Source organism: Malus sylvestris, chromosome 3, assembly GCF_916048215.2.
Source record: "Malus sylvestris chromosome 3, drMalSylv7.2, whole genome shotgun sequence".
Lineage (NCBI taxonomy): Eukaryota > Viridiplantae > Streptophyta > Magnoliopsida > Rosales > Rosaceae > Malus > Malus sylvestris.
The window spans coordinates 25,104,894-25,126,749 of record NC_062262.1 but is presented as its reverse complement, the minus strand read 5'-3'; the positions used below and the strand labels follow the sequence as shown (position 1 = coordinate 25,126,749).

The window sequence follows — 21,856 nt, the reverse complement described above, 5'->3', positions numbered from 1 at the left end:
CCGCAGCTAAGGAAGGAGAAGAATGAGCCATCTGGAGTGTTTCTAGGTGTATTCTATCTTTGTTTTCAATGTTTAATTCAAGTTATCTTTGTCTAATTGCGAACATGAGGAACTAATTTATTTATAGTTAGAGGGGAATTCGAAACCATGATTATACTTGCAATATGAATTGATTACTTTCAATTGCGATTTGATAAATTGTGAATGCAATTCGCTTAACTGTTTTATTCAAAACTTATTCTTGTATGGCTATTAAGGTGGCCAACTTAGTTTGCATGCATGAATTTGATGCTAGAATATAAGGGATTTTCACCTAATCGTTATGAACTTATTCACAAGTAGTGAAGGTTGCTTGTCACGACCGTGTTTAGTGAATTCTTGGCATAAGTTTCATGCAATTCATAGTTACAAGTGCCTCGTCAATGCTTATGATTTTCATAGAACTTAATGATCTTTGCTTGTATCTTTATTATGCAATTCATGTAGGGAACTTGTAAGGAATGCTTTGGATTGTTGTATGCAATCATCCAATTCAATGAAATTAGGAAAATCTAAGGGTTAATTAGTGCAATTCACGGTTAATCTGGGGCGTTGAGGTTCATGGTTTATTGAAAAGCAATTGGAGATTGATTTGTACGCAAGTGTGTCATGTGTGGAGAAGGACCTTCTAGCTAGACCATCACCTATCCAATTTCCCAATTTTGTCCAAAATCTATTTTAGTCTTTAATTTGTTTGTTTTACTTTATTTTCGTCCAAAACCCAATCCCCCTTTACTTTGAAGTGTTAGATTAGTTAAAATCTGTTTTGGTTTGTGTTTTTAAGTGTCTTGAGTCAAGTTAAAACCAATTTTCGTCCAAATAACTCCCTAGAGTTAGTTTTGAGTCTATTTGGTTGTTTTGTGCTGTTTTGAGTCTTTTAAGTTTGTTTGGAGTCTTGTGAGTCTTGTTAAGTGCTTTTAAGTTTATTTTGTGTTTTTAAGTCAGTTTCAATTAGATTAGCAATCCCTCATAATCCCCGATCCAGAACGATCCATACTTATACATATACTACAATTGTCCAAAGAGGGTTTAATTTGTGTGCTTAACTTTTATTACATCACTCAGGAGAAGTCTCAGCAGTCGGCAAAGCCCCAAAAAGAGGAGGCACCAGAGGGTGACTATTTGGAGCTTCAATACTAGGCAGAACCCCAGAAGGAGGAGGCACCGAAGGTTGATCATTTGGAGCTTCATTACGCGGTACAGCCCCAGAAGACGAAGGTAATAAATGTCTTTGGAACAAACCCACAAACCTCTAATGATCAAGTAAAATCTGACCATCAGATTCCTGCAGCTGGTCGAGCTTCCTCTTCATGTTTGTAGCATAGTCATGTGCGAGCCTGTGCAACTGTTTATTCTCATGCTTGAGCCCTCTGATATCCTGTTTGAGACTTATCATTTCAGCCGCCAATGATTCAACTTGGCAGGTTCGAGCAAATAGGCGTTGAGCCATATTAGACACAGAACCTGCACACTGAACATTGAGAGCCAGAGAATCTTTAACAGCTAACTCATTAGACCGTTTGGAAAGTAGTCTGTTATCTTTGGGAGTGAAGGTTTTTGGCCACTACCGCAACGGTCATATCATTCTTCATCACAGAGTCCCCAACGGTAAGATGACTAATAGGAGATAAGAAGGATGGGCGCCATATGTTGTCTTGAGAAGGCATTGCTGCCTCTTCACCAAAGTTCAAGTCAAAACAACGGTCAGATGGGCTAGACATTCTCAGAAATGATGAAGGAGAAATGAGGTGCAATAAATCTCTAAAGTAAGGGGAAAATTCCTACAAGCAATAACTCTTTGAATGTACTTCTTGCACACAATTGGTGCCCTTATAAAAGCAAGGGCAACATGGCCGTTGGTTCAAAAATCGAAGAGGCACCACTCTCCGGATTTCGAAGAGGCATCACTTTCCACACGCAACATCAGCTCATCGGGTACCACAGATAACTTTGCTAAAGATCTCTGACAAAGTTTAGACACATAAATTTTGAAGATCCAGCTACCCTACTATTACCCACAAGGGTAAAGGAACAGCACCACTGCTTGATAACTAGAAAGTCCCAATGTGTGTCAACCTCCGTGCTCCGTGCTCCGTGGCAAGGCAGACTGGCAAAAATGCCTAACCTTACTCATATTCGAGAAAACACTCCCAACAGGATTGCTTTCTCAAAAATTGAAGAATCACCGTTCTCTGAATCTCGAGAGCCAGACTTCCAACAGGATTACTTTCTCAAAAATCGAAGAGACACTGCTCTCCGAATCACAAGACTCAGACTCCCAACAGGATTGTTTTCTCAAAAATCGAAGAGACACCATTCTCTGAATCTCGAGAGCCAGATCCCTGACAGGATTGCTTGTTCGAAAACGGAAGAGGCACCGCTCTCCGAACTTTGAGTGCCAGATTTCCTTGGATAAAGCTTGTCTGCAATATTCACACACAACATCAGCTTTCCAAATACCACAGACCATTTTTTCAAAGCGCTATGACAAAGTTAAAACATGTGAGGCTTGCAGCTCCCACTACATTGCTATAACCAAGAAGGGTAAATGAACAGCATTATTACTTGCTCAAAATTTGAAGAGGCACCGCCCTCCAAATCTCGAGAACCAGAATCCCAACAGGATTACTTTCTCAAAAATCGAAGAGGCACTGCTCTCCGAATCTCAAGAGCCAGACTCCCAACAGGATTGCTTTCTCAAAAATCGAAGAGGCACCGTTCTCCGAATCTCGAGAGCCAGATCCCCGACAGGATTGTTTGTTCGAAAACCGAAGAGGCATCACTCTCTGAACTTTGAGAGCCAGATTTCCTTGGATAAAGCTTGTCTGCAATCTTCACACGCAACATCAGCTTTCCAGATACCACATACCACTTTTTCAAAGTGTTCTGACAAAGTTAAAACACGTAAAGCTTGCAGCTCCCACTACATTGCTACGACCAAGAAGGGTAAAGGAATAGCATTACTACTTGTTGTTAGGGAGACTCCTATATATGTCGACATCCATACTCCACGGACAAGCAGACCTGCAAAAATGCTCAACCCCTCCTCATATCTGAGAGGGCACTCCCAACGAAGCCTCTCGAAATACTCAGCTTTCTTCCCCCCAATAATACCTATGCAAACTAGCCACACCAGAGCAAGAGTATCTCATATCATCAGGGTCAAAAGCAAGAATATTCCATATCATGCTTTTTCCCTATCTTTTCCTTTGCCCTTGTTCTTACCTGCAAGACAAGGAGAAAGAGAACAATCAGGCAGCACTTGGAATCAAGCTTCCAGTCAGAAACTGACTGCCTGGAACCCCTTGCCTGACTACTTACCTGGCATTGCTCTCAAGTACTCATCTTTAACATCTTATGCTTCCAGAAAAGATACCACATCTGCTTGAGAAACAGATAAGGCAAGTGAGAAGGATACAAGGAAGCATGTGGAGACAAGCGCAACAGAACACATGCCGATTCATCCACTACTTCGTCAACAGCAAAAGTATCCCATATCATCAAGGTCGAACGCACTCTTGATTTGATGGACTTGTTTTGACCCTCAAATTCTTGAGTCAGCCTTATACTCTAGAGGAAACCAGAAAACCCTCCAGCCCAGTTCAAGAATAAGCCTGTGGAAAGTTACTTCTTCAAAAGAAAAAGTATCTCATATCATCTCTTCTCCATTTGCTTCTCCTTATCCTTGTTGCTGTTTACGACACAAAGAGAATGAGAACAATCAACCGGAAGCCAAAGTCGAACCTCCGATCCAGGTTGCTTGCTTGGAAGTCTGATTGCTACCTTGTCTGTTACCTCTTTCGGCAAATCTCCTAGCTCGGCGACTTGGGGGACTCCTACTATAGGGTTTTGTATCGCACTTGAACAAGCCCGAAACTACAAGTAAGCTTCATGTGAAATTGATACATTACCTTGTGCATCTTCATCGGTTAAAGGTACCACCCCTAGATGGAAGAAAAGTACTACTAGAGAAGATGGCACATCTACGTATGAGACAGATAAGGCAAGTGAAAATGATACCACACTTCAGTACTTAGAAGTTTCGTGATTACTCAATGGCTTGGATCTTGCAAGTCCCCAACCGAGGAGCTTCCCTCACTCAGGAACTTAGAGGAGCACTGTTTGTACCATACTTGACCAATCACAAAACTACTAAGCACCGGTCAACGTTATACCGTCAAGGACCCATAAGAGTTTCCCTCCAACCAGGAGGCCAATCGCAACGCGACACGTGTCGACATCAGAAGCCAATCATAGCGCGACACGTGTCAACATCAGAAGCCAATCACAACATGACACGTGTCAACGTCAGAATGAAACTAGAAACTCTCTTCTATAAATAGAGATCATTCTCTCACAATATTTCCTAATGTCATTTGTACTAAATCATTCACTTGTACTCACTAAAGGAGAGATTGAACCTATGTACTTGTGTAAGCTCTTCACAATTAATGAGAACTCCTCTACTCCGTGGACGTAACCAATATGGGTGAACCACGTACATCTTGTGTTTGCTTCCCTATCTCTATCCATTTACATACTTATCCATACTAGTGACCAGAGAAATCTAGCGAAGGTCACAAACTTAACACTTTCTATTGTACCAAAGTCCTCGCTGATTTTGTGCATCAACAGAGTGAAAATTTTAACTGAGTACTATTTTTGTTTGGGATGATCACATGTGTTGTTGAATTTGTATAGAAGATAGAAGCATAAATAAATAGCATAGTAGCAAGTTTGACGAATGCATCAAGCTAGACTATTTTTACACTGAACAACTTTAGATACTTAATCTTTTTGAAGTATGTATTATATAGTTGACGGTATTTCAATTAACTCAAAAATATTATAATGTTATAATAATTATTAGTTAGAGTAGGATTACAAACCTTGATTGCATGGGTAGTCTAATACACAGCAATTTTATATAAAAGTTTACCAAATATTTTGATAATATTTTTTGTTTTGCAAAAAATGATAATGTTTTTTTGTCTGCTAAAAATATTTTTAACAATATAGTTAGCCAAACACTTTTAACTGTTTTTGCCACTTAATACTAAGGTTTATGATATTCCTTTTCACTTGTAAGTGAGAGATCTTAGACTTGATTCACATTATACTAGACCATTATGAGGATAAGTTCACTTTTTCCTTCGTACTATAAGTAATATCATTTGTTAAAAAAAAAAAAAAAAAAAACACTTTACTATTTTTTTCATAACTTTTGATTTTCACCGCAGCAAAAGCAATTTTGGAAAGAGAAAAAAAAAAAAAAGATTGCAAATCCAATCATGCCCCAAGAAAGCTTCCCAAAACAAGCGTGCAGAAGAATGAAAGCAACAACACTTGCCGAACTTTAATTGGTCCCCGCACTCTAACAACCCCAGTTTGCCCCTTCTTCCCCTGCAACGCTAGAAATTCAACGGTACAAACCCAAACCAACCACTTTTTCAGAGCGAGAGAGAGAGAGCGCGCCATGAACAGAAGGAACTTGCTTCTGCTCAAGATCCTTCTGTTTCTATTTGCCCTAAACTCGCTCTCTCTCCTCCTCTACTTCACTTCCAACTCCAGAACGCTTACTCCAGCCCAAACCCAAACCCACCACTTTTTCTCCCTCAACCGCCTCCCCTTAACAGATCAGAACCGCCGCCTCCCGCACCGCTACTCGAAGCCATGGCCGATTTTACCCTCCTACCTCCCCTGGTCCCAGACAACCCAGGTCCCCTTTCGCTCCTGCGAGGCCTATTTCGGCAATGGCTTCACTACCGCGGTCGATCTCTTGAAACCCAAGAAAGATTTGAGCTCGAATCGCATGGGTTGGTTCAGGTGCTGGTTCAGTGATACCTTGAGGAGCTCAGTGTGCGAAGGAGGGGGGCTCCGGATGTACCCAGAAAAGATTAAGATGTCTAGGGGAGGTGAGGTTTTGGAGGAGGTGATTGGGAGAGGAGAAGAGGAGGAGCTGCCGGAGTATGAAGACGGTGCGTTTGAGATTGATGGAGGAGATGGGGTTGATGGAGGAGGGGGTCAGAGGCTTGTGACCCAAGAACTTCTTGACCGGTATGTGCCTAAGGGTCAGATTGATCAGCACACTATGAGAGAACTGATTGGGTCGATTCGGATCGTTCCCAGTGCAGAGTTTCAATGCAATGAGGTTAGTTGGGTTCCGTTAGTTTCTATTTTTGGATTTGGCTGTTGATTGTGATTTGGAGGATTTAATTTGTTTTAGGGATTCGTTGTTAGTGAGATTTTGGTATATGGGGTTTTAAATTATCGAGTTTTATCTTAAGGAACTTCTGATTTTCTATAAGGGTCTGTAAAAGATGTGAGGTTCTTTAATGGGTTGGGATGATCTGGTGTCAGAAATCTGTGGAATCGAATTCTTGTGGTGCTTGAAGGATTTGAATGCAATGATGAATGTAATATTTTGTGAATATCCAAATAATGGGAAGATTGCTTATGGAAAAGTGGATGAAGTTTAATTGTCTACTAAATTTTGTTGTTGGAGTAATTCAAACAAAGAACGAAGAAAGTTGCAATTTTGTGAGAATGATTATAACTCGGCTCTTCTTCTTACTGTTGTTATTTAATGTTCTATGATAACTGTAATATTATTTGCTTCTTTTCTAAATCTGCTAAGAAAGTACGAATTTGCAGTGGATTGAGGAGCCAACACTTCTGGTGACACGCTTTGAGTATGCAAATCTTTTCCACACATTCACAGATTGGTATAGCGCTTATGTAGCTTCAAGAGTCACTGGCTTACCACATCGACCTCATTTGGTCTTTGTAGATGGCCACTGTATGGTACGTGGGTTTGATTTTCTTGTTTGAGTTATCGTTTCTTCTCAAAAATAAAATCTTGTTTGAGTTATCTTTCCTTTTGTAACATTTTTCAGTTTATGTGCACGCAATGCTATAGGGGTGTAGATTAACTTGTGATTTCATCATTTGAGGCATATTGAAAGGAAAGAAACGTGCAAATTTAATCTTTTTACTTGCTTAGTGATAAGAAGTAGCTTTCAATTTTTCTTTTAACTTAAAAGTTCATCTTTTTTTATTTCTTTTTTTTTTTTTTTTTTTTCGGGTGACGGCAGTTGATGTCTTACCATACAAATGTTATATGTAAATGATGACTTTTCAGATAATGCTCTCTAAACTCCTGGTTCGTCTGACTAGTTTTCTGTTTAAAAATCATCCAAACTTGTTTTGGAACCAAAAACAACACTTAGAAAGGTCATGACGATTGAGAGACAAACCAAATATGATGTCCAGAAATTTTGGCTGGATAAGTCATAAAGAGGAATGAGATCATTCAATATATGTAACTAGATGGGATGAACAATGTGTTAGTGGCCAAGAAGAGGGACAGTATAGGTGAGCTGACTATCGACTTCTGTTGTTAATCAGTAATCCAGTATAGGAAACAGGGTAACCGAAAAGTAAAAATGTTTTAATAATATTGTTCTTACTAAACATTGATCAAGGACTGACTTCTGCCCACGATGAAAGCAGTTAGGATGCCCTCTTTAGGATAGTGGCGCATCCTTTGTCAGTTTTCCTGTCATTTGTAGCTCTTTTTTTACTTTATTTTTATATTTTGATTCTGCTTCCTCCTAAGTTTCAAGATTACTATTTGTAGAGGTATAGTGTAAGTTTATCAATTTTCATTTTTATAGCTGAAAGGATCTGTTGTTTCCACTTAAGTGCTGGTTCACAAGTGTCCTGTTACTGATATCTCTTACCGTTGGGTGATTATTTTCAGACAGCTTTGGAAGAAACGTGGAAAGCATTATTTTCTAGCCTTCGATATGCTAAAAACTTTAGTGGTCCTGTATGTTTTCGTCATGCTATTCTCTCTCCTTTGGGATATGAAACTCCACTTTTTAAGGGGTTGAGTGAAACTATAAGTTGTCATGGTGCATCGGCACCTGATCTGTGGCAACACCCTGATGACCGGAAAACAGCACGAATGTCAGAGTTTGGAGAAATGATTAAGGCGTCTTTTGGATTTCCAGTACATAGACATCGTTTTGAGAAGCCAACTTCAGGTCATAACGTTCTATTTGTTCGACGTGAAGATTATCTAGCCCATCCACGCCACCGTGGTAAGGTTGAGTCAAGGCTAAGCAATGAACAAGAAGTGTTTGATGCCTTGCAGAACTGGGCATCTAATCACAAGGAATGCAAAATAAACCTTGTGAATGGATTGTTTGCACACATGTCGATGAAAGAACAAGTCCAGGCCATTCAAGATGCTTCTGTTATTATTGGTGCTCATGGTGCAGGTCTTACACACATGGTATCCGCAATGCCAAAGACCGTGATTCTGGAGATTATTAGCAGTCAGTATAGACGCCCACATTTTGCATTAATTGCTCAGTGGAAGGGGTTGGAATATCATGCCATTAATCTCGACGGCTCATTTGCCAGTCCACCAGTTGTTATTGACAGGCTTAACGGCATAATTAGAAGCCTTGGGTGCTAAAATTTATTTGGTTTTTGCTGGAACCTGTTCATCTCAATGCTGCTAGTGGAAGTGATAGAGAATCCTTTCTTCCTGGTAGAGTAGATAGTTGTGAAACATAGAATGAAGCTACCGAAGCAACGGTATGGGACGGTTCAAGGTGCTGGCCTTGCTTTGCAAAACGATATGGCATTGTGCAAGATTGGTTGACAATCATCAGAGGGACATAAACATTTTGTACTGCGTTGTCTCTGCGTATGGTATGTTTCCTCGACACCCAATACCATCCTATTTGTCAGTTTTTTTCTTCAGGTGAATGGCCTGGCTGCTTGAGGCATTGTGTTGCTTGTATACTAATTCTTTGTTACATATGCTTGTATGATTGTATCGAGTTTTAGTCGGAAATTTTGTTATAAACAAATAAAATGGCTACATTTTCGTTGTTGGATTGAGATCAATGTTGATGCATTACATGTGCCTTGAGCAATTTAATATTGTATCGTATTCGAGGGTGATATGGATAGTGCATGACATACCATTGCCATTTTATCATGAGCTACCCATGTATAAAACACCAGATGAGTAGTTTTTGACTCGTGATTTTCAATGAGTTGATAAGTGAATAAAATTTATGTAATCGGTATGGTTCAGTTTTTTCCGACTTTCGTTCAACTTGGTTTGATTCGGTTCACCGGTACACTGGTTTACCGGCAGAAGCCAAAAGTTTCTGGTGTCAATGTAGTACGGACAAGTTAATGTGGCAAATTGAAAAAATGATCGTCGCATGACTCCATTTTAAACAGAAAGCGGTACAATCGCCTAAAATGTAAACAAATAATTAGCAGTAAAATGTGAGTGAAATACGTTGATGATCAAGAAAAATTATCGTCTTATGATTTTTCTTAAAAATGACCTTCAAATGAAGATTTATAAACCAAACTGTTCTTATTATGAAATTTATATAGCTAAAATACAATATTCAGGAATAAATATGTGCATTTCTCATTGTGAAAAACGTTGGTATTACTATTATCCAACTTTTTTTTATAACGAGACGCAATAAATATGTGCATTCAGGAATAATTATCAAACGAGACGCAATATGGCCACCCAATGAGTTCCATGCTCATCCCGCCATCTCCGTCGAAAAAAAGCCTTTCGCTGCGTTCCCAACTCACTTGTAGCCGCGGAGTTTTAAAAGCGCAACCTTCTGAGGTATGGTTTCGCTTCGCCCTTACGCAACAGCTAGCATGCTAGTATTTTGCTACAGTCGTCTATAATTACTTTGTTACATGCTTTTAGCTTAACCTAAATCCACTCATCAATCCTAATCATGCATGTCGGAACCGAGAATTTGTGGTATTTGAGAAATGCCTTCCAACTGTATGATGAAATGCCATACAGAGCTGTTTGTTCTGAAAACTCATTTCTTTCATGTTTTGGCTTTTTTCCCCAGTGATTCTGCTTTGTTATTTACATTTTATTTGATGACATTTTTGCGATAAATTGTGTGCATCCTCTTTGTTTAAAGCATATAGCAATTTGCGAACGAAGATGGTGGTTTGCTTTCCCTCCACGCCCAAGAGGTTGGCTAAGACAGTTGGATGCTTCATTTCTGCGGCTGCTCTTTTTTCTTTTGGAGTGTATCTCTCGTATGTCAATGTTGCTCCTCAAGTGATACAACACGCATCATTTTCAGATATCAGTTCGGTTTTCGGATTGTATCCTGTTGGGGAAAAGGGTTTTGAGTTGTGAATTTATGATCCATCCCCTGTGAGAACTCTTTCAGGGATCGCCGTCCTACTGTTTCTGTGGTGGTTTCAGTTTTTTGTTTGTTCAACATTTGATGCATCAGTATTACAAGTATTAACGAGGATGATAGACAATTCCTGCGGGCATAATTTGATTGCCATGAACATGAAATGAAAGCAAACTCTCACAACTGAAGAAAACGCTAGTGCAAAACTAGATTTGGTCAAGTTGGCTAATGTGCTCCACCCTTTGCATCCAAGTTCGAATTTCCCTTCCTGTAGTTTAGGCGGGTTTGGAACAATTGTTCTCTCAGAAAGAGGCTCCAACAAGGGAGAAATTCTAAGGTACATACTCGGACCACTTGGCAATCTCACTTGTCTGGTGCCCGCCCTACATGGGTGTCCAGACACAACTTTTATTGTCCTAAGCAGCCGTCTGGACAGGAAGAACTCCTAACAAAGGTATATTTGGGATTAGACAATTTGTACAACGCACGTATCTGTAGAGCACCAGATACTCAGTAGGGACTCGTGAGAGGCGGACTAGGGCAAAGAGAAAAACTGTATAAAATTACTCTCAAGTATTGCTAAACAAATCACTCGAGGCATCCAAATAGTTGCGTTTACGATTGCCAAAATAGGATTACTGATTAATTCAACCATAAAAACATTGTTTGGAGTAAAGCAAGTTCCAACTTCAAACTCAAATAAAGTGAAATACTTTAGAAAGTAGGAAAAGAGAATAGAGATGACATATTCTGAGTCTACGATGGCTAAGTTCCGGTAACAAAAATTTAAGCAGCAGCTCCCTTCCCCTTCTTCCTCTGGAGCTTCTTCATGTAAAACTCCAGCTCTCTGCCCTCCAAGATATATCTGCGAAACATTACATATGAACGAACATCAGATGTGATACACCACTTTGCAATAAGAAGCGAAAAACAACTGTTATCATCCATGCTTCCAACTCCAGCAGAACTGCAAATAAGCTAATAAAGTGGCCATGGTAGTTGGACAATGGACCAAATTGAAGGAGAGGATGATAAAGTCACATACCCATCACAACGGCCACACTGACCAGGTCGTGATGAAATACAAGCCAACAGACGACCACCGCCAAATTGTTCCTCAATATGCTGGTCCAAGGTGCGAGTCTGTTGACGCTTCTCCAGCTTTCTGGCTACATGGTTGCTCTTCTTTGCCTCCTCGGGAGCAGCAGCAGGTGCTTCACCATCCTATAAGAGCACAAAACATGTCAGCAGTGACCATTAATTCTACTAATCTTGAACACCTTAAATCCTTCATCTCAAAGAGTACAAAAATATTATCTTCCTCTCTGTAATCAGCATCCATACGTATACCAAAATATAATTCTTTCAACCAAGTGAGCACATTAAAGACTATATAGACTATAACATTTTTTTCCTCTAGAAGCAAAAGCAATAAACATTCTACAAATACGTCAAACACAAGTCCACACTTAACGCATTGGACAAAGCTTAAATCATTGGGCAAAAAGAAATGAAGAGGCACCACTTCTAAATTCACTAAACAAGAGATAATAGACCCCTACCTCTGCTTCTTTCTTGGCAGCTGCCGCAGTTTTCTTCTTGCGGCCAATTTCAACTCCATAGTGCTGGAGATACCACTGCTTGAATGGTGCAGCATCAACCTGAACAATGGCACTCTTCACCAAAGTTTGAGTACGGACCAACTCATTGTTAGATGCATTGTACACAACATCAAGAAGACGGGTTTTGCGAGTCACGGTCTCACTACCCCAGGAGAAGTTTCCAGTGTCGAGCCTCAGAGCACGCCACTTGACATTCCCACCTCGAACCCTGATCCTCCTCACTGTCTTGTTGCTTGACAACTTGGTGTTAGCAGGTTGCCTTCCGAGCTCGTACCTGCAAACAAAAAGTGCAAACTAAATCAGTTCTCAAATCATCAAGGCTTTGAAGTGACCATTTTACACAAATGTGAGAGTCCATTGTAATTACTGATATCAATCATTAATTAAACCTAAACCAACGAGCAGTACAGAGCTTGTCGCCACAATATTGTGCAAAAACTTTGCACACGGTTAATTAATAAGGTAAACAACACCGCTCACAATCTAAGAAATAGAAGATTGGTTCCGTATGTTGCATAAATTAAAACAATCCCTTCAAATGAGACATAAGACAGTGAATTACATCTAGTCAAAAAATAAAATCAAAGAAACAAACAGAACACAAAATTTCAAAGCAATTAAAGTTCTTTCAACAGCTAAGAGGCTCCGTCCTAAGTCATATGATAACCAAAAACGAATAAAAAAACAAAAGGGTTTCAAAATACATGGAAAGGGGATTAATTTCTTCAAAACAACAAGCAAATCATTGATTTATTCATCAAATAAACAGGAGAAGCACATTATTCAAAAGTAAGATAACTTGCGCAGAGAAAAATATCAAAAATAAAACAAAAAGAGGGAAATATTACTTTCGCTTCTTCCTCCAAGCCTTCTTCTTGCCTCCAGTGGCACGTCTCTTGTGCATGGAATCACGAGAAATACCTACAAAAAATCACACATAAACGCAAGATTTAGCACCACAATTCACAAATGCGATATAAAAAAAAAAAAATCGAAACTTCAGATGAACAAATTCAGAGGTACCCATCACAAAAACGAAGTTGGAAAAGCAGAAAGTGGATCCGAGATCGAGAAAGTAAGAGTGAAAAGAGAGTTACCCATTTTGGCGTTCTAGGGCTCTGCTGCTCCTGGAGAGTCTGCGGCAAAGCGGCTAGGGTTTGAGACGATTGAGTGAAGGCGAGCTAGGTTTTTAGTACCAACGTGACTTCGCAAATTTACTTTATTGTCCCTTAGTGCTTTGGATTGGGCTTTTCTGATAATCTGCACCCCATCTCTATTAAGTTAGGGTTGAAGTCGCGTTTAGATATTGATGGGCCGAAGAGCAACTTTGGAGGCCCAAAGTTTATCCTTTACCATTTTAATTTGAGGAATTCTTTTAAGGGTGCCCCTATTAGCACCCAACTTTTAAGTTTTTTTCTTTTTCTTTTTCTTTTAACCAGACGATGTTATTTGCACTAAGGTCATCTCCAATCGAAAAAGCTAAATTTAACCAGGTCCATAATTATAGCTCTACAAAATATTATTTTTTAAGTGTTAGGCCATACTTATATGTCATCCCCAACCGAATGGGCTAAAATAATTTATTAGTTTTAAGTTTATACTTTAAATTTAATAGTTAATTTAATTAAACTACCTTTAGATGTTTTCAAATCTAACTGTTGAATTTGAATAAATCATTACAACTAAGAAACTAGGGCCCAAAAAAAGGGCTAAGATGAGAGCTACATTTGGCCAGCTTAATGCCCTTTTGGCCAAATAGTGGTTTGGTGTGCTCCATATAATTATAGTCTAGCCTTCGGTTGGAGATGAGTTTTTAGGCAAATCTGGCTATTTTTTGGCTGTTTTTAGTCAAATTTGGCTATTTTTTGGCTTTTGGACCTTTAGCCCTCTCGATTAGAGATGGCCTAAGGGGGTGGGCTAAGTCTCACAATGGGCTAGCATAATGTGGTTCAAATTTTCTTTGGCGATAATCGAACTTAAAACCTCTCACTTGAAGAGGAATATCACTAGACCGTAATTCTAAATGGTAGCACACAACTTTTAAGTTAAGTTTACCTAATAAAAATATTTGACTTGTTTTATTCACATCCCACATATATTACAAAAGTAGTGTTCCATCAAGTTTAGCAACCAATGTATGTCCACAACAAAATTCTTAACCAGCCTTCATGACAAAAGATGGCACAACCCTTTTGCACAAAGCTCACACTAAATCCAACCAAGGGCATGTCTCAAGCTAACTATAATGTCTAAGTTTTATTCCCAAAATGATTATGTGTCAACTGCAAGGGACAGTATAAAATGACCCTTCCATGACGTGACTAGTAAGCAACATTCAGCTCATCGACATGAGGGCATCCTAGAAGAGAGGAGGCACAATGTCGTGAGTAGTATCTACTGATCCATGACATGAGTAGTATCTACTATGTGAAATCTCGTTCCTGGATTTCACTGTTATAATCTACGTATTTGTATTATTGAGATTTTATATTATTTCTCGAGAATTTATTTTAATTTGTTTGAATTTAGATTTTAATTAAACTAGTTACGAAGTTTGGAAATTAATTATTTAAAATCCGTAGACCTTTGGAGGTCACAATTTATATTTTCGAATAGATCTTGAAACCACGAACGTATAGGCGAAAACTGTTTGCGAGTCTGGATTATAACGGTATAGTTACAGACATTTGAAGTTGTTTTACTAACTATACATTTTAAATCATTTAAACTTCCACAAGGAAGAAGCCTAATTAGATTTAAGCAAAAATAAGAGGACCAATCAGTTAGAAGGAGAAGGAAGAATCAAATTAAAAAGGGGAGGGATTCAAAAAATAAAAAAAAATAAAAAAAGGCAGAAGGGGTTTGCTTATGACCCATTTTGGGGCGAAATAGACCCGTTAACCTGCAAACTTGATCCGCTCATAGCTTCTTCATCCAATCTCCGTTTTGGGTGATCTTGGTGTCTATGGAAAGCTCTTGACGAGCCCTACATTTCTGCAGTGTTAGATTTCCCATTTTATTATTCATTTTTCCAGTTTGAGGCAGCAAAGTTCCTTGGGTTTCTGACGATTTTGTCATTTTTCCGGTGATTTCGGCAACCATTTCTTTCGAGTGAGGTATTAAAATTCATCTACTCTTCATAATCTTCAGGTTGGTATGCTTGGTTTGTGCTTTTGTATTCATTTTAGAGTTGGGTGTTTAGAACCCTAGAAACCCGGTTTTCCCTGATGAATTTGGATAGTTTCCAGTTAGAATTTGTCGTTGGCCTAGTTATGAATAATGTTTCCCTTGTTAAGCTTTAGATACCACGTAAATTTGAGCATTTTTTGTTAAGGTTGAAAATTTGGGGTTTCAAACCCTTCACCATGGCTACCATCGCATGTGGCGGTGCGTGAGACCGTCCACGAGTGTTGTCTAAGTACCAAATACCTTCTAGTGAGCCTATAAACCTATGTCTAGCTCGGTTTCCCAAAATTCAATTGTTTGGTATGGTGATCAAATTGGACCACCACTTGTTTGTGTGATTGATGACAATCTGATCGTTGGATCGTGGTACAGTTTTGTGAGCACCATAGTTATCAGTTGTTGGACCTTTAAGAACTTACGGATCAAAAATCTGATGTGTGGATCTTCCCGGTTAAATAACGTTAGATTGTTGACCTTAATGGACCTACCTTATCAACGATTGACGTTCTAGTCAACGTGCTCTACTTTAGAGTGTCGTTTATCTCTAATTTATTGTTGAGGCTTGATAGAGCTTCATCACGATGACGTGTTGTTCCTAGTTGATGTGTGTCTCAAATATTGTATTAGTGACACCCAAGGAACAAAATATCGATATTATCGGCGAAATATCGCCGATATTGTCGTTTTTTTAGATACCGATATTTTCACACTTATCCCTTAATTATCGTCCATATATCGCGATATTATCGATAATATCGATAATATCGCGATATTATCGCTAAGGGTAATGATTTTCTGGTAAGCTTTTAAGTTTGGGCTGATGGTCCATTTTATAATCCCTCCACCAGCTTCTTCTTTATGACTTGGGCGATGTGGGACAACAGTGGTCCATTTTATAACCCTCCACCAGCTTCTCTTTATGCTTGGGCGATGTGGGACAACATCAACAACTCTAATTTTGTTCTAGTGGTGGTTCCTCGTCTGGCTCGCGTTCTTCCGGTTCTACTTCTAGAGCCTATAATTTTGTTCTAGGTTTCTCGGTGCTGCACATGTTGGACTGCCTCATTTCTCTCCTTTTGATAGCTTTACTGGAGGGAAGATTCAATGCCAAATCTGCTGGCGTTTTGGTCACACAGCGATTGACTGCTTCAATCGCCTGAACATGTCCTATGAGGGATGTGTTCCATCATCATGTTTCACTGCTTATGCTGCCAGTTCATCTGCTCCCCGTACTGCTGCTCCTCCGCCACCTACAACTTGGCTCTTAAACTCTGGAGCCAACACCACATAACCAATGATGCTGCTTAGATCACAAATCATCCTTAAATAATACATGGGTTCTTATCATGTAAATGGTTTCAATGGGTGCAGGTTTGAACATCTCTCATATTGCAATTAGTTTATTCTGATATATGAAGTTATTCAAATTTATCTGTTTCTAGATTCTGTTATTATGACATATATTCATTGACGATTTTTCGCGGTACACTTGTGGCGTCTTTGATTACCAAAACATAATCATGTACTATGTCTATATGATTTTGTATTAACATGTTGGATAAAAATATCACTCAAAATTTTGATATGGCTTTCAAAATTGACCAAACAGTTTTCTGTTTTCTCGAAACTAGATGATGTAAAATGTGATTAACCAAATTATTATTATTTAAAAAAAAATAAAGAAAAATTAGTATCCAATCCCTAGTTTCTAATGTTCATTGACTAAGATCTTATCAGTTTTTATATTTTGATCAAAGTCCCTAGCATTAATGAATTACATGTAAGTTACATAACTTTCATAACAAAAATTAGTAATTGATTTAGAGTTTTAATACTCACATTCTTATTAAACTTCTAATTAATTTTCAATTCAAACATTTCAAATATATAAAAAATAAAATAAGAATAAGTTTGTACCCATTAATTTTTATAAAAAAATTGATATGTACCCATTATAAGAATAAGTCACTCATGTATCTTACCATGCAATGTATAAAGTGTAAAATATTGTACTAATTCATTATATATAAATGATTATGGTGTGTTTAAACTTCTTTCATTAATTACTACATATTTTCCACACTCACAATGTTTGCCAGCTCGCTATATAATCAACTTAAATCAGTTAAATCCATCATGAAATACATTTCCTTCCATTTTTTTTTGTGATAAACTAATAGATAATTGACTAAATAAACATTCTGCAAAGTTTCAATAAAAATTTCCAAGTTTTTCTTACAATTTTCGTGATTTCCATATTATTTTTATCGATATCAATAATATCCCGATATTTCCATCAATATTTCCGTGTCTATCGATATTTCCGATATTACCGATATTTAATACCTTGGTGACACCATATTGAGTTATACTTGTTTATTAAATGTGTTTTCTATTGAATTGTTATTTTTATTTTTGGCATCGATCTATATTTATTAATTGTGAATCAACTGTAGCTTGGAAACGTTTATGAAATGTTGTTAGATATGTATGATTAGTATGATGTGTACGATTGTTTTTATGACAATGTGAACCCATAATCTTATGAGAAGTATTATGTAGAACTTTTATGCTTGTATGATAAGATAGTGATCATGAGAAGTTGGTAGTGCAAGCGATTACGATGTAAATCATAGCGGATGAGATAAAGGTAAATGGTTTGTGTGTTGATCTAACTGCATCATGTAGCAGTGGTACATGGATGGTCCTGCTTAGTTAATCCGCTTTGGGGGACCATACTATTTATGGATCGCGCTTGGTTAATCCGTGATGGGCGATCCTTATGGCCATTTATACTTAAGGGTGATCATGCTTAGTTAATCCTCATTGGGTGATCACTGCCTAACAGTTATGTAGGTGTGACTCTACTTGGTTAATCTGCGTTGGGGGGTCACTATCTACTTGGTTATCTTGGTCCTGCTTGGTTAATCCGCGTTAGGGGGTCACTAGTGGTCTTACTTGGTCAATCCGCATTGGGCGATCCTTATGGCCATGTATGCTTAGGAGTGATCATGCTTGGTTAATTCGCGTTGGGTGATCACTTCCTAACAGCTGTAGGAGTGACTCTGCTTGGTTAATCCGCGTTGGGGGGTCACTGCCTACTTGGTTACTTTCTTAGGGGTTGCTCAGCATGGTTAATCCGCTTTGGGGGACCCATTTTCTGTTTGGTTACTTATGTAGGCTTCGGCCGAATTGCGTCTCTCTAACCCTAGTTTTTAATGCACATATGAATGATGGTTTTGAGAATCTTGTGGTTTGAATTAGAAAAGTTGTTGCATGTTTGGGTCACTCCTTTGGAATTTGCAACAACTTGATTATGATTTCATAAAGCATGATTTTATACTCGATATTTATAGATTGTGATCGATGGTCTATTTTTACTAAATATCACATACTTGTATTATTGTCATTCACCCAAGCCTCGCAGTTTATCTAAATGTCTAATTGGCACGATGTACCATTCCATGATGTAGGCATTGATTTTACATGTGACAGATCTGGGTAGATTATGAGAAACCGCTTGATATTTTGGATTCCGTTGAGTGGTCCGGAATCCTTGCTCTTACTCATTTCCATAAGGTTAGTCTAGAACCCTGGATTCGAGTGAATGAGAATTACCCACAACAGACCTTGTGAATATAAATTAGAATTATCAGGTTATTACTTGGAATCCAGGCAGGGAATTATGTAGAATTCCTTTATTAAATTTTGTGCACTGATATATGATCTGGTTGACTGATTAACGTAATTAAATGTTAATATCATGTCTCCTTGATTCACGGAATGGGTTACTTGAGATGATTGTGGAATGATGTTGAATATGATTGTTATTAATACGATTAGATCAGTGATCAATGCAACTAGAGGATACTATTGTGCTTTGTTGATTCTTTGATATATTACATGCTATGAATTGCGATTTATGTTGAAACATAATGGTTTATATCATGGATGAAATAGAAACCTTGATTGTCATGTGGGTTCGTTATGTAGCTTGAATTGAATAATTCATGCTTGTCAAGTCCATATGTTTGATGGAGGAATGTTATGCCATTCGGCTTGAACGGGCTGTGATATATGTCAAGTTGTAGCAAAGGACGAACTACAAATGGCTTGATCCCTGTTGAGGGTACGTAGGTAGTCTAACGAGGAGGTTAGATGCAGCCATAAAATATACGGAAATTACTATGCAATTTGGACCTTGAGTGGTGCTTTATTCATATCCCGAAGGCAAGGTATGTTAGATATACAAGTATTTGATGATGTCACGTGTTGATCCTGGACGTATGTCAGGATCGGGGCATGACATACTGATTTGATTGCACTTTCTTTAATTCCATGATTACCGTCGACCTGTTTATTTGTTGGCATTTGGAGCCCATCATATGCTAGAATACACTCATTTGTTGCACTATACTGTTCTGCAAAATCATGGGTTGTTTAGAATGATGCACAAATGCGTATTGGTGCCCCTAAGCAACAAATGTCATTTTTTCTGTCACTGTGAAGATGCATTATTTGTAGGAATGATCTTCAAATAAAGATTAAAAAATTACACGGCTAGGATTATAAATTTTTATGGTGAAGATAGGTTATTTGTAAGTGGAGGAATGAACTCATCTCCAAAGGAAGTTTTATCACACAAAAACAAATGAACAATACTTGCTTGTCTCATCCCTGTGGAATCTCCTCATTCCACCATTTTCATTTAACGTATTGTTTTTTATACTACAACCATCTATATCAACCAAAGATGGTAAAATTAAAATTATAGCCTTTAGATGCTAATGAGAAATACTTGTTGCAAAAGCATGGGTGTTGTAGTAATTGTATTTTTACCTCACTTTCTCACCCTCACTCCCTACTTTTTTTTCTCTTTATTATTTGTTATAATAACTCGCTCCAAATTCCAATAAAATAATTAATATAAGGCTAAATCGTGAAAATGGTTCTTGAGATTTGCATAACTCCTCATTTTGTTCCCTGAGATTTCAAATCAATAGAAGTGGTCTATGAGATTGTCCACCATCCATCATTTTCATTATTCCGTTAAACACTCCGTTAAGTGTCTCGAAGCTCTTAGCCGGAAGTTTGGGCAATTTTCAAAGCTTCGTAACTCAATCGTTTCTTAACCAATTCGATCCATAATATATCAAAATGAAGATAGGAAAGTGTAGAATAATATTATACCTATTTGGAAGCCCAATGGTTGCCGGAGATGGTCGGAAAATAGCCTCAAAGTTGATTGGTCCGAGGGAAAACTGGAAAACTCGCCTGAAACTGGGTAAAGTTTAAACGTTCATAACTTCTTCAATACTCAACGAAATCAAGTGATTCAAAACGAAAATCATACTTCTCAACGAGACAAAGAGAATGGTACCTTTTTTTTTTTTTATGGCTAACGCGCCGTGGTTTGGCCGAAAAATGGCTCAAAATTGGCTAACTCGAGACCAAGACATCCACTTTCAAGCCGTTTTCCGGCCAAACCACGGCGAGTTAGCTGTTGAAAAAGGTACCATTCTCTTTGTCTCGTCAAGAAGTATGATTTTCGTTTTTAAATCACTGATTTCATTGAGTATTGAAGAAGTTATATATTACGGGTCAAATTTGGTTAAGAAACAATTGAGTTACAAAGCTTTGAAAATTGCCCAAACTTCTGGCCAAGAGTTCCAGGACACTTAACGAAGTTTTTAACGGAAGGACGAAAATGATGGATGGTGGACAATCTCAGGGTCCACTTCTATTGATTTCAAATCTCAGGGACCAAAATGATGTGTTATACAAATCTCAGGAACCATTTTCGCAATTTAGCCTTAATAAAAAGTATCCTCCTAATTAAGCACATGCATAACATTAGGTCTGGCAAACGTATCTGGTTTGTCGTGTCCGTAGTTATTTTTGTGTTATACTCGTTATTTTAATAGATCATGTTGTGTCAAACTAGTTATCTTAATAGGTTCTTAACAATGACTTGATAATGACCAGATTCGATAATAGGTCATGGCGTTTTGTGTCTGGTTAAAGCATCTTGCAAGAAATTGTCATGCCTAATATCTGGCAAACAACATATTATCAAGTTCTTAACGTGTGATTCGATAATAACCCAACTCGTTAATGAGTTCTTAATAGGTGACTAGATAATGACCCGACTCATGAACAAGTTGACCCAAAACCTTATTTTCGTGTCAGGACAACTAGACAGGCTTAGAAAAGTAGTTTTGATTAGAAAAGTAGTGCTACTAGTATATTTGATTGGAATGTTGAATCTTGAAGCACTCTATATGGTTGCCTCTAGTGCACTGGAGAGCGATTAGAAAAGTAGGGGCAGGCAATAAAACTTGAGCTTACAATCAAATTTTCATTTTTTATTGTTTTTATATTGGGTAAATTACACTTTACCACCTCAAGTTTGGGGTTGATTTTAATTTCTTACAACATCTTTAAAACATTTCAATTTTATACCTTAAGTACTATTTTATTTCAATATAATACATCTGTTACATTTTCCATCCGATGATTTGTTAAAATCTGACGACATTTGTGCACATGGCTGCCAAATTTCTGCCACGTGGCAAAAAAAAATTTAAATTAAAAAAAACCAAAAAAAAAAAACTAAAAAAGGTAGAACCCACCCCCACCTCTCATGCAACCCCTCCCCACCGTTTTTCTCCCTCCCGATCCTCCCAACCACCTCCCTCTCCTTCACTCTCTTGTTGAGATTAGAGGCCTTGGAGTCAAGCATAATGGCCTCAACGGTCAAATCGGAGTGCTCCACCCATTAGTTCT

At 38.2% G+C, this 21,856-nt stretch overlaps 2 protein-coding genes and 1 long non-coding RNA gene across 3 annotated transcripts; 2 read left to right on the top strand and 1 right to left on the bottom strand.

Moving 5' to 3' along the window:
- The first annotated feature begins 5,389 nt into the window (after window positions 1-5,389).
- Window positions 5,390-8,961, top strand: LOC126614451 (beta-1,2-xylosyltransferase-like). The gene is made up of 3 exons (XM_050282126.1): window positions 5,390-6,190; window positions 6,694-6,843; window positions 7,802-8,961. Exons 1-3 carry the CDS (start codon window positions 5,516-5,518, stop codon window positions 8,522-8,524), a joined length of 1,548 nt encoding a protein of 515 aa, XP_050138083.1. The 5' UTR covers window positions 5,390-5,515; the 3' UTR covers window positions 8,525-8,961.
- A 626-nt stretch (window positions 8,962-9,587) lies between these two features.
- LOC126614450 (uncharacterized) lies at window positions 9,588-10,404 on the top strand. The gene is made up of 2 exons (XR_007620392.1): window positions 9,588-9,718; window positions 10,035-10,404. It is a non-coding gene; the product is annotated as an uncharacterized LOC126614450 (long non-coding RNA).
- A 479-nt stretch (window positions 10,405-10,883) lies between these two features.
- On the bottom strand, window positions 10,884-13,134 carry LOC126614448 (40S ribosomal protein S8-like). The gene is made up of 5 exons (XM_050282125.1): window positions 12,982-13,134; window positions 12,733-12,805; window positions 11,825-12,158; window positions 11,308-11,486; window positions 10,884-11,127 (listed from the first exon to the last, which is right to left on the bottom strand). Exons 1-5 carry the CDS (start codon window positions 12,983-12,985, stop codon window positions 11,049-11,051), a joined length of 669 nt encoding a protein of 222 aa, XP_050138082.1. The 5' UTR covers window positions 12,986-13,134; the 3' UTR covers window positions 10,884-11,048.
- Between the last annotated feature and the right edge of the window lie 8,722 nt (window positions 13,135-21,856).

What these genes read in the sequence shown, in the direction of transcription:
- LOC126614451 (XM_050282126.1), top strand. Translation starts at nt 5,516, where the DNA reads ATGAACAGAAGGAACTTGCTTCTGCTCAAGATCCTTCTGTTTCTATTT. An exon ending in CAGAGTTTCAATGCAATGAG is followed by an intron (nt 6,191 to 6,693) that starts GTTAGTTGGGTT and finishes ACGAATTTGCAG; the next exon opens with TGGATTGAGGAGCCAACACT. An exon ending in TTGTAGATGGCCACTGTATG is followed by an intron (nt 6,844 to 7,801) that starts GTACGTGGGTTT and finishes GATTATTTTCAG; the next exon opens with ACAGCTTTGGAAGAAACGTG.
- LOC126614448 (XM_050282125.1), bottom strand. An exon ending in GCTTGGAGGAAGAAGCGAAA is followed by an intron (nt 12,159 to 12,732) that starts GTAATATTTCCC and finishes TTTTGTTTGCAG; the next exon opens with GTACGAGCTCGGAAGGCAAC. An exon ending in CAGTGTGGCCGTTGTGATGG is followed by an intron (nt 11,128 to 11,307) that starts GTATGTGACTTT and finishes AATGTTTCGCAG; the next exon opens with ATATATCTTGGAGGGCAGAG.